The sequence below is a fragment of the Zalophus californianus genome, chromosome 9 (genome assembly GCF_009762305.2).
Source record: "Zalophus californianus isolate mZalCal1 chromosome 9, mZalCal1.pri.v2, whole genome shotgun sequence".
In the NCBI taxonomy this organism is placed as follows: Eukaryota; Metazoa; Chordata; class Mammalia; order Carnivora; family Otariidae; genus Zalophus; species Zalophus californianus.
This window is the reverse complement of record NC_045603.1, coordinates 38,202,921-38,215,501: the sequence shown is the minus strand read 5'-3', so window position 1 is coordinate 38,215,501 and position 12,581 is coordinate 38,202,921. Positions and strand designations below refer to the sequence as shown.

The 12,581-nt window shown below is 35.1% G+C and overlaps 1 protein-coding gene across 7 annotated transcripts in view; it reads left to right on the top strand.

Annotated features, from left to right (window-relative positions):
* PTPRQ (protein tyrosine phosphatase receptor type Q) overlaps positions 1–12,581 on the top strand; it is a 243,858-nt gene that overhangs the window by 39,130 nt on the left and 192,147 nt on the right. For all 7 annotated transcript variants that reach the window (XM_027595088.1, XM_027595090.1, XM_027595089.1 and 4 more), the window contains 2 exons: positions 3,172–3,337; positions 4,642–4,902. In XM_027595088.1, the coding sequence (XP_027450889.1) occupies positions 3,172–3,337; positions 4,642–4,902 (427 nt within the window). The remainder of the gene's footprint in view (positions 1–3,171; positions 3,338–4,641; positions 4,903–12,581) is intronic.

Sequence of the window (12,581 nt, the reverse complement as noted above, 5' to 3'; positions counted from 1 at the left end):
GCCCAATTCTTCCCATCCTCTCCTCCCTCAATCCATCAGCTCGTTCTGCCACTTATACCTCTAAAACAGATTGTCAATGTATCTATTTCTCTCCATCCTCCACCTCTCTTGTCCTTGTCACTATCATTTCTTACTAAGACCAGCAGCCTAGGTGACAGATGGAAGCTTCTTAGATCCCGGCTGGTCTCCGTTTCCATTCCTGATTTCCTTACAATCTACTTTCCATATAACAGCCAGAGAAAGAAAGAGAGCTATTAAAAACATAGTGTCTCTCATTAGTTTAACATCTTCCAGTTGATTTCCATTTTCCTTCAAATAAAATCTAAACTCCTTGCCATGGTCTCCAAGACCTCATCTGATTGGACCTTCATCTAGATATCCTGTCTACTTAGTTACTACACTACAACCATATGTGACTCTTTTTCTGTTCCTCTAGCATGCCAAAAACATCTTCATTACAAAGTTTTTCTCTTGACATTCATTTTGCATGGATATCTAGCTTTCGGTTTTGGTTGTCTTTTTCCTATTATTATATTCTAATCTCAAATATTATCTTCTCATCTCCTTTTCTGATTAATCTAAATAAAACTGCTCTTTCCATTCAACCCCTGTTGTAGCTGAGTTATCTGATTCATTTATTTATTGAGTTGCTTGTTGTTAGGTGCTATCACTAGAAGGTAACTTCCCTACAATCAGACGCCTTTTCTGTCTTCTTTATCACAATATACCTTGTGCCTATCCTAATGCTTGCCCTGAATTAGAATCTCAATAAATGTGTGATAAATAAATAAAACCTTACATAACAATGTTTTCCCCTATATGATTAGGGTAATTATGGAGGGAAGATATCAATACTGAATATAGTTATCAGGGAAGGGTAGAACTTGAGATGCACTTTTAGTAGGGTTCATACTCATGGAAAAGAAGTTATTCTACACTAGCAAGTTCACAAAGTCAGGAGTGAGCATTCTATTTATTTCTAAATGTCATTCAATGATAGGGGCCTCCTAATAAATCATTCATTAAAAATTCTATCCTTTCTGAAATGATTCGATTCATTTTTATATTCAGTGTAGGTGTTCTCTAGTGAAAATTCTAAACATTTTTAGTGTTAATTGTAAAAAGTTCACTTGTTTTTTTTACCCTTGTTTGTCTGTCCCTAATTCTCATTTCAAGGCAAATGTCTTTAGGGTTAACTAAGGCCATAAAATCATTTGTTGTCAGATAAAACAGGTAACCCTAGAGTTAATTTTTCCTATTTTTGTATGAACACTTCCCCCGCCCCCGAGACTGTAAATTATGTTATCTACTAGTAAGTGAAACTTATTCTAAGAAATCATGTTAATATTTAGGATTCAGATTATTTTTTCAACTATATCATATTACTAATGGTTATCCTAGTCTTTCTCAACCAATGAGATTATTTGTTAAATATTAATGAATTGAGGAACAGTATCCTGTTTGCTTAGCACAATGTAATTGCATAATTGGGATCATTTTCCTAATCATTTAAAATTAATCATCCCAGGTCTTCAAACTATGCTTTAAAAGTAGAAATAAAATTACATTTTTTTGATTGGTTTTTATTAGAAGTGTAGTCCACATACTTTGGGAAACAAACAGACCTCTATCCTTCAAATTGGGTTTTAAGAATTTACATATTTTTACATGAGATCACTACAGACTATTTCTTTTCTTTCTACCCATTCATTAATGCCTTAATATAACGCTTCGTATGTTCAAATTTAGTACTCCATTAAGATTATATTCTATTATTACAAGCTACTTTCTCCTACCATCCTTTTTTGTACCGGAAATCCTCAGCATTCTCCTCACTCCTCCTCCGGCCTTTCCATATGCCAGACAAGCAAGGTAATTGTCAGTGACACCTTATACATCAATAAACAGTGATACGCTTCTAGACCGCATGATGTCCTTTCTCAGTAACAAAACACTCTTCCCACAAGACAGTGATAAACATGCCTACCTAGGAAATTTGTTTCTCTGATTCCTACCACATAAAAATTGTTTTTTAAAGCATAATAACATTTAAATAACTTATAGAATTATCATGTCATTATTTTCATTTGTATATATCTTTCTGTTTTACAAACATGAAATATAGAGTGAAGAAGAGTAAAGATTGTTATAGCTTTTAATGAATCAATAAATCTCTAAGGTATTAGAACTATCAGGGTATTCCACTGAAAATTTCTAAAAGCAATGCCAGTTCTCAGAGCTTTAATGAATAATTGATTGGCTCAGGTTACAGTGAAAGATGGGCTGGCATGGAGTGTGACATTTATCATGCATCCATTTAATAAAAATTGGAATGCGTTCTCTATTCCAGGTATCTATTTTTCTTGTTCTCTCTCTTGCTATTTTGTTTTTGTTTGACTCCTCTAACTAACGCTGAACGTGTTCCAATCTGTTTAACAGTCCTCCAAATACTGGCTCTCTCCTGAGGCACACACTCCTCAATTGACAGGAGTGATAACATGTCAGTCTCTCATTTACCTGCAGTGTGGGGTGTGGGCAGAATTACCGTTTACCATACCTTGGGAAGCCAGGGAAAAGCCATGGTATTCTTCACTAGGTCAGAAACTTGGGACTCGAACGATTCCTGCTTTCTCCTCCTCCAATTTTCTACTTACATGGAGTTGGGAGAGTGGAATTTTACACAGCAATTTTATACAATACTTTTTTGTTTTCAGGTGACCAACATGAAAAGTCCAGTTCATTATGCAGTACATCTATTATACACATATCCACATATAAGTCAGAGAATATACATATATACACACATATGTACACAAATATATACTTTAAATATTTCATTTATATATATTTGTATATATGTATATATCCATGTATGTGTATATATGGATGTATGTGTGTATATATATATATAAATGAAATTTGAAAACAATTTGAGACTATTGCTGTTTTAGTGCATAAACTTCTGGGTCAGTCCACTATGCTTATTAACTATGTGAACTTCACTAAGTTATTCAATATCAGCTGGCCCCAAATTACTCCTTGGTGAAGACAGGAAGAATTACAACGCCTTCCTTGCAGTATTAATGTCTGTGAATTTGGTACAGAGTTAGTGCTAAGTAAATTATTTTTTTAAACAATTAAAAGCATAAATTTCTCTCTCTCCTTCTCTAGATATCTTATTATATGACATCTAGAAGGGAAAAGATATTTAAAGTAATTGTGTATGGCAACAAAGCCAAAGTAAAGAATTTGACTCCAGGTGTGGACTACATGTTGGACGTGAAGACAGTTAGAGGCAGAGATTACAGTGTATCTGTAATGAAGAAAGTGGCTACAAGTAAGAGTATATCATAAATAAATTCTTTGCCTTATAGTCTTATAAGAACTTAAAGTATTTTTGCTTAGCATAAATAAAGCTATTTTAATATGTAAAGCCTGATAATAAAGGATAATTATGACCATAAAAATTTGATTAAGATAATTCTCAAAAACTATATGAACAACAACAAAATCTTTGTATGACTAAATGTATTGGGAAGTACCTAGAGTTTTTTCTTAATAATCTGAAGCCAACATATATGTATAAGTGTGTATTGTATGTCACATATACGGAATATACATGTGTGCACACATGGATATATATGTTTGTATATACACACAAACACTATATGTAGATGCCATAATAATATAAACACAATTCATTTTCTACTGAGGAAGGGGTTTGATAAACAGAGACTTTTCTCTTCCCTGATGTTTGTAAATTTACTGTATATCAGTTTCATAATATTTTGGGTGGGGTGGAATAATAATATCTTACCAATAATTCTTATGAAAGTTTGTGAGGTCTACAGGATCCCTTCTCAGTGGAAACCAATTAGTAGTGCAAGAAACAACATTACCTCCATTGACAGATATATTAAAAATGCAACAATATAGGAATGCTAAAAACTTTGATGTAACCAGAACCACATTCGAAAGTACCCTTACTTCTGGCCCTTACTTACTCTCTAACTTCTTTATTCTGTTTTTTTTCTTTCTTTCTCTCTTTTCTTTCTTTTCCTTCCTCCTTCCCTCCCTCGCTTTCTTTCCTTTTTTCTTTTTTTTTTAGAGAGAGAGAGCAAGCATGAGAGGGAGAGAATCTTAAGCAGGCTCCATGCGCAGCACGGAGCCCAACATAGAGCTTGATCTCAAGCCCCTAGGACCATGACCTGAGCTGAAACCCAGGGTCAGATGCTTTAACTGACTGAACCACCCAGGCGCCCCATTGTTCTGTTTCATTTTTATTCAACATCTAGCTAACTGCTAGGTGGTAGCTAACAAACCTGGGATTATATGGTATAAGGATACTTCTTGTTACAAGCACTCAGGAGGCGCAAGGCTTGTACAGGAATGACAAATGACTTATGATTGATTAAGGAAAGACATTTGGGAACTAGGGAGGATGTTAATGAGCTACTTAAGTTGAAACTCAAATATATATAATGTCCTATTTCTCTGTTTGCAGAGCTGAACATAGAGGATGTTATACATGAATAAATTTAAGGATTAGTACACAGATGGTTAAATTATATTATTCATGTTTGCTTTGTTTTTACATATATATGTGCGATTTTAATTTATATAAATTTACCTTTTCAATAGAACCATCCAGGATATGTGGCTTAACATTAAAAGCTGTGAATACTACTTCTGCAAATTTAATGTGGAATCCAACAGAGACTAACTTCACTCATTACAAGATTTATATATCAAACAGAACATTTACAGAAGAATATCTTATTTGGGGAATTATTACAGAGCACACAGTTACAGATCTGACTCCTGGTGGAATATATAACATCACAGTATGTAGAGTGACAGACAATGTTGAAGGACCGGGCACATTTATTAGCGTTATTGCAGGTATACAAATTCTTTTTGATATTTTAAAAATTCACATTTGTGTTGCATATCATACTGTTCAAGATGAAATTTCAATGAATTTTTTTTGAAATTTGAAAATTTAAACTTTATAAAAAGGGTAAAAATATTCATTTTATTGGGATATTGTGTGGATTCTTTACATAATATATGTAAAATGCAAATCAGATAAAATAGTTTCTAGTCAGTGCTCATGAAATGTAGCTAATATTATACTTGAGTGTCACATTAAATTAGAGGTCCAGCTAGTGAAATTAGGTGGATGACATGGAGATCATCCATCCTCCTAAAAACTTATTCATTGCCTTTTTATGTCCTACTATTTGCTATACACATGAAAAAGCAGTCTTAGAATGTGCAGAGAGTAGTAAAAAATGGAAGCATAGAAGCACATATAGTATAAGTCAAATTAATAGGTGAAGTAATGTAAGTAAATTCAGACTTATTCTGGTTGCACAGAAAAGGAAATGACTAGTCCATGGCATGGTTGGATAAGGTTCTTTGAGCCTGGTAATGACTGTAAAGGATAAGGAGTTTCTAATTAGACTAGAGGAGGTGTGGGGTGTGAGGAAAGGAGGACTCACAGAGAGAGGAAATAACAAAATTATGGAGGTATAAATGAATAATGGTGTATTTGTGGAATTATAAGCATTTCAATATTGTAAGACTTTGTTGTTTGTATATGAGAAGAGAACAAAATCTTATTCTGAATAACTTAAAGCATCATTTTAAAATCCAGATGAAGCTGTGAAACCTATCAATATTTTAAATTTTTGAAAAAAGAACATGATCACTGTAATATCTCATGAGATTTCTCTTAAGTAATCTTTAAGACTGTGGTTTCAACATGATCCAAAGCAGACATGTAATGGTAACCTAGTCTACGGATTTGTTATGTGTCTCTTAACATACAGTATTTGCCTCTAATTGCTGTTGTGACAAATTGCCATAAGCTTAGTGGCATGAACCAACAAAAAATTTATTATGTCCTAATTCTGTAGGTTATACGTTCAACACAGATCTTACCAGTCTAAAATCAAGGTATTTGGAGGGTTGTGTTCTTTTTGGAGGTTCCAGGGGAAACCCAATTCTTTGCTCATTTAAATTGTTTGCAAAATTCAGTTCCTTGCAGTTGTAGGACTGAGGTAACCATTTCCTTGCTAGCTGTCAGCTGAGAATTGATCCCAGCTCTAGAGGAAGCCTCATTCCTTGGCTTGTAATCCTCTTCTTCAATCTCCAAAGCCAACAAAGAAGGTTGAATTGCACTCATGCTTAAACTCTCTCCTACCTTTTTTTCCTGTCACATGTGACTATTCTTCCTCTTTCACTTTTAAGGGGCTGTGTGTTTAGATCGGGCCTACCTGGATAATCTAGGTTGATTTCTCTGTTTTAAAGTCCATAATCTTAATTACATCTAAAACCCCTTTTGCCACATAACATCACATATTAATATGTTTCATGGGTTCGCATGTGGGCACCTTGGAGTGTCATTCTACAGACTAAATACACTATTGTTTTCCTAAATGTGATATGTATGTGACAATGCAAAAAAAGCAATGTGTTTAGAATTCATTCACCAGTTTACTCCTGGATTTGATATTTATTAACTATTATTGGTTGTTATCTAATATCTTTGGCTTTATGTTTCAGTGTAATTTAGAGTACATGATCTTTGAGACTTCTTATGGCTCTTAAACATTCTATTACACTTTGTACATTTTAATTTTTAATTTTTAATTTTTAAAGATTTTGTTTATTTATTTGAGAGAGAGCACATGAGTGATGGAGAGGGGCAGAGAGAGAGAGAGGGAGAGGCACACTCTCCACTGAGCCGGGAGCCCTTCATGGGGCTCGATCCCAGGACCCTGAGATCATGACCCAAGCCAAAGGCAGATGCTTAAATGACTGAATCACCCAGGTGCCCCTACTTTGTACATTTTAAATATTGTTTATATATAAATACTACACATCTTTATTATTTCTTAAAAAGCACATTATATGTATTCAGTGTCTTTTCTTCAGAATGTCGCACTAAGTAAAGTATAAAATCCAACATATTACAATTGGACCCACTCAAGAAATTTTTGTCTGTGGCAGGTTTTCTAAACCTCAGCACTATTGACATTTTGGGCTGGGTGATTCCCTCTTGTGTGGATCTGTCCTATGCATTGTAGGATGTTTAGCTGCATCCCTGACCTCTGCCCACTACATACAAGTAGGATCTTAACCATGATGGTCAAATTTCATTTCCAGAAATCCCCAGAAATCCAGAAGTTGGCAAAATCACAAATGGCCTGTGGTAAGGACTGATACATGTGGTTGAACGGAAAGATCAAATAGACCTCTGAGCAAAGATTGAGAAAAAGTATGATAAATATTTTGCTGATAGACAGGTAAAGAAGATTATGCAGTAAATGGGACAGAGTTTGCTTACTTAGAATTTGGTCTGAGGAAAAAGTAATGACAGTAATGTCAGTGTCAGAAAAGTTTCGTGGATGATATAGACTGTCAGTGGTCATTTTAATTAAAGAGAGCACTTTATGAAATAGTAGGAACCTGATGTTCTGGTTGTACAGTGTGGTGTAGGAGATAGTTTGAGAGATTATAGGTGGGTAATGGAAGTCACTGTTAGAGGAGAGGCGTGATTTGAAGTGAGTTGATAAGAACAGAAATAGGGAAGGGTAATAATCTAGGTTTCCAGATTGGGGGAGGGGTTCCTCTGGAGCGGGAATCCCGCCGCCCTGCTTTTTGTAAAGAGAACGGTAATAATGGAACAATATGGAGGTGGGCCCATTGTATGCAGAGCACTGCTGACATGAGGATGGGGCTAAAATTGAGAAATAAAAAAGAGGCAATGTGATGGTTTCACTGAGAGATGACCAGGGTTTACAGAGAAATCCAGCAGGAGTAACAAATACTACTAATCATGGCTTACATTTACTAAGCTCTTACTATGTTCAAGACACTCTTCTAAGCACTTTATGTGTATTAACTAATTTTATTCTCACAACAGTGTGTGGAGTAGCCGTATTCCTATCCCCAAATTGACGCGGCCAGTGAGGTACAGAGGGGTTAAGGATTTTGCCTACAATCTTATTTATGTGGCAAAGCCAGGATTTAAACCCAGTAATCCAGTTCCAGGGCCTATGACCAATGCCTGTACTAAAAAAATGATTCTTTGTTTAGACTCTTGTGGTACCTAAGGAGATGCTGACTTATTAGAGAATGTTTATTTTATTAATAGTTTATACCTATTTCTGAAATAAGAGGAAGCTATAGGCTTGATGAATATGTTTCGCCTTGATACAGGACATATTTAGATGGAGTCCCTTTAAATTGGGGGCCAATTCAAATAATAATCTTAGACTTAACAGTAAAACTATGGATCATCTTACTGCTTAAATCCTCTATAAAGTATTGATTTATTTAGAATTTCTTGATCTGCTGTTATTTGTAAGCCACTTTGTATAATAATTGAACCTTACGTTTTGAAGCTGTTGCTTCTAGGTCTAAATCCTGGCTCTTCCGTTCACCTGTTAGCTTTGAGACCTTGGTGAAGTTGCCTAAATTCTTTCTTTCTCAGTTTTCTCATTTTTAAATGGCAGTGATAATAGTTTGTAGTGATGAATTGTTATGACTGTTAAATACAGTGTGTGAAAGTGCTAGCACAGTGTATACGGTATCATAAACTCGGTACGTATTAGTTATAATTTTGTGTGTCTTATGCATGAGTATCTCCTCAATCATAGTATATATTATGCCCAGCCTATGATTTAATCATGGAAGGATTTAAATGTGATAGGCAAAGCTTATTATATACAGTGTTGGTACGTAGGAAGTATAAATAAAAGTTAATAATAGTGGTAATGGAAACTTTTTAAGTCTTCTCATTTTATTTTAAAATAGCTGGTTTTTGTTTTCTTGATAGTGTTTTGATAAGTATGTGGAGCTTTTTTGTGGATATTCCAAGGTATGTAACATTTTGTTCTCACTTCGTGTATGTATACTCTTTTGAGTCGGAATCTACTGAGGAGTTCCCTGTGTAGCCCGTTCTTCCATTTTGAATCTCTTCTTACTCTCTTTCTTAAAGGTTAATAGACCGTAGTTTGTATCAGAATTTTGTTTTTGAGGTCCTCCTAGTTCTTTTGAACTTTTTTTCTTTATAGACATCGATTGTTGGATTATATTTGTTTTTTTTTTTTTTTTTCGGTTTCTCCAAATGCAGTTTAGGTAAATTTACCAAAATGCCAAGGGGAAAGTTGAGAGATTTTTTTAAGGCTATACTGTCCAGTATGTAGTGATTAGCAATCTATGACTACTGAGTTTTAAGATGTGGCCAGTCCAAATTCAGCTGTGCTGTAAGTGTGAAAGACAGGATTTCAGAGACAGTATGAAAGACAGGGAACTAGCTCATTAATGGTGTTATATTGACTATATGTAAAATGATGTTTTTGATATATTGGGTTAACTAAAATGTATTATTGGATTAATTTTACATGTTTATTTTTACCTTTTTAATGTGGCTCACATATTTTTTTGGACACTGCTGCTTTATAGAATCACGATACAATTAAGCATATTTAAGTCTCTGAGATATCCTGCAATAAAGAAAGCTGTTTAACTTAAAAAAGAAGTTATTGACAAAGTGGCTTAATCATAGAACATCTATTAAACTCTAAGGATTTAGGGTTCTGAGGACTAGCTTGAGAAATTCTAGTTTAAAAAAAATATGTAACTAAGCCTAGAATTTTGTTTGCTATCCCTAATTAAATTGAACACAATGTGATATTCTCTTAAAACTCCAAACACATCCATCTCACAATTTGATTTTTATTGGTTAGTAACAATTTGGTTAAGAGTAATATTTTTGCTTCATATTTTCCCACCTTTTGAGAGATTATATTCCATGAGGTACAAATCATATATTATTATGGCATTTACTTTCAGTTAATTGAATCTTCCAGCTCATATCCAGGAATCTAACCTCTTCCACAATGACATAAGCATTGCTCCATCTCTACTACCTTTTTCTAAGGACAAGCCTCCTTTCTCTCTGTCCAAACTACCACAATATCCTACTAATTGGCCTCTCATTGCCATTTTTGCTTCTCTTCAAATCTTATGCCATTCATATACCATTTCAAAGTAATCTTTTAAAATAATAATTAAAAATCACTTTGTTTTCCTTTTCAAATTCTATAGTTTTTCATTGTATTTAGGGGGGTAAAAAGCTAACATCTGTATTATGGCCTGCATAATCATCAGACTTCTTCTTTCTTACTTGATTCCAGAAACTCAGGCTGGCCTTTCTCAGTTACACTAAATTCTGTCCATTTCCAGGGCTTCTATTCACTCTGCTTTGAAAAGTCTTTACCAAACTGTGTTGAAGCTTCCAGGCCTTCTCTCTTGATCAGATTGGCAGATTTCCAGACAAATATATTCTTCCTCTCCTTGGTGAGACATGCTTCATCCTTAGCCAAGAGTCCTTCAGCATGTAATCTTAAACCACAGTCTGGGAAACTACATCCTATCTCACCACCATCCCAGTAAGCAGACCTTCACTTCTCTTATCTTTTTTTTCTCTTCCATAGTTTCATCCAGGTCTTTTTCCAGTTTCTTGCCTAAGATTTCATGGATATTAGTTACTTTCCGGGATCCTTGAGGAAATACATAGTATTAGCCCTCACATAAATCAGTCAGACTGAGTAGTAATTGGTTGGACTTTTGTCATGTTAGACTTCTGCCTATTTTAATGTGGGCTGGTGAGAAGAACCAAGCTCTTTTCTCTGAAGCTTGGGAATACAGAGGACATAGGTCTGTGTGCAGAATGATCGAGGAAAAAATGCCAGCAGCTATGCACAACAAAGGAATTCTACCCATGCAAACTGGGTATTCCTCTGATCTTTTTACCTTGGGTTTACAGTATTCTATTTTATTTTACTTTTTAAAGATTTTATTTATTTATTTGACAGAGGGAGACACAGCGAGAACAGATACACAAGCAGGGGGAATGGGAGAGAGAGAAGCAGGCTTCCCGTGGAGCAGGGAGCCTGATGCGGGGCTCGATCCCAGGATCCTGGGATCATGACCTGAGCCAGAAGCAGATGCTTAACGACTGAGCCACCCAGGCACACCTGGGTTTACAGTATTCTAAAGAGTTATTATAAGACTGCAGTTTTCCCTACATGGACAGTTTGGAGATGATGCCAAGAGACTGTTTATTGTATCTTTGAGAATGTCATGGTGGAAATTAATTGATCAATACCTGGATCAGTTACTAGGGAAGCATTATAAGCATTAAAGGAAATTTTCAAAGAAGATAAAGAAAGACTACTCTAAAAGTATCTCTCACCTGCCCAAATGTGAGAAATTGACCTCTTAAGGTTTCTATTTTATGCCATGGCCCTATCAGTTTTGCTAGGAAATGTGTATTTCATTTTTTTTATTATATCCATTTGAAATCATCTCTGATAGATGGACTTGAAAATGATAAGCAGAGTTAAATAATTAATTTCATAGTCCTTCTTTTTGGAAATGGTATTAGATTTGGTCTTTATCAGGTATTTTTTTGCATGCTTGGCTTCATAATCTTTCTTCCTCCCCCTATATTGTTTTTCTGGAATCTGCACTAAAGATAAGGCAGAGTGAAAATCTGACTCGTTGGCAACCAGTCAGAAGAACTTTATGTAGAAAACTCCCTTCAAGGAGGTACAGGCAGCATAAACAAAACTCTGGGAGCAGCAGGAGAGGAAGAATGAAGGGGAGTAAGTCAGGGGGAGACGAACCAGGAGAGATGATGGACTCTGAAAAACAAACTGTGGTTTCTGGAGGGGAGGAGGGTGGGGGGATGGGTTAGCCTGGTGATGGGTATTGAGGAGGGCACGTTCTGCATGGAGCACTGGGTGTTATGAACAAACAATGAATCATGGAACAGTACACCAAAACAAATTATGTAATATATGGTGATTAACATAACAATAAAAAATTTAAAAAAATAAAAATAAAAATAAAAAAGTCACCTTTTTGCACCATAAAAAAAAAAAAAAACTCTGGGAGCAGTGGAAGCAAAGGTAGAAAAATATGGTTGAAGTGGCTAGGACAATTAATACTTAAAATAAATACTTAAATTACTGTTTAAAAGCTATCGTAGTTCACTTCCTAGATGAAAACAGCTTTTCTTTTAAGGAGACACCTGAGTAAATATTCATCAGAAATGCTCACCCTTTAAAAAAATTTGGCAGATGATAGTAATATTTTTTTTCCAATATCTTCTGCTCGGTTAAAATATCCAGGTAATTGGATCAATAGTTTGGACTTAAGTAATTTGCTTAAAATGATTCAAGTTTTCAATTAGAGCATAAGCTTTAAAAAACAATTTGGGCTGTAGGGATCCGAAGGGGTACATGCACCCCGATGTTCATAGCAGCAATGTCCACAATAGCCAAACTGTGGAAAGAGCCAAGATGTCCATTGATGGATGAATGGATAAAGAAGATGTGGTATATATATATACACACACACACACACACACACACACAATGGAATATTATGCAGCCATCAAAAGGAATGAGATCTTGCCATTTGCAATGACGTGGATGGACCTGGAGGGTGTTATGCTGAGTGAAATAAGTCAATCAGAGAAAGACATGTATCATATGACC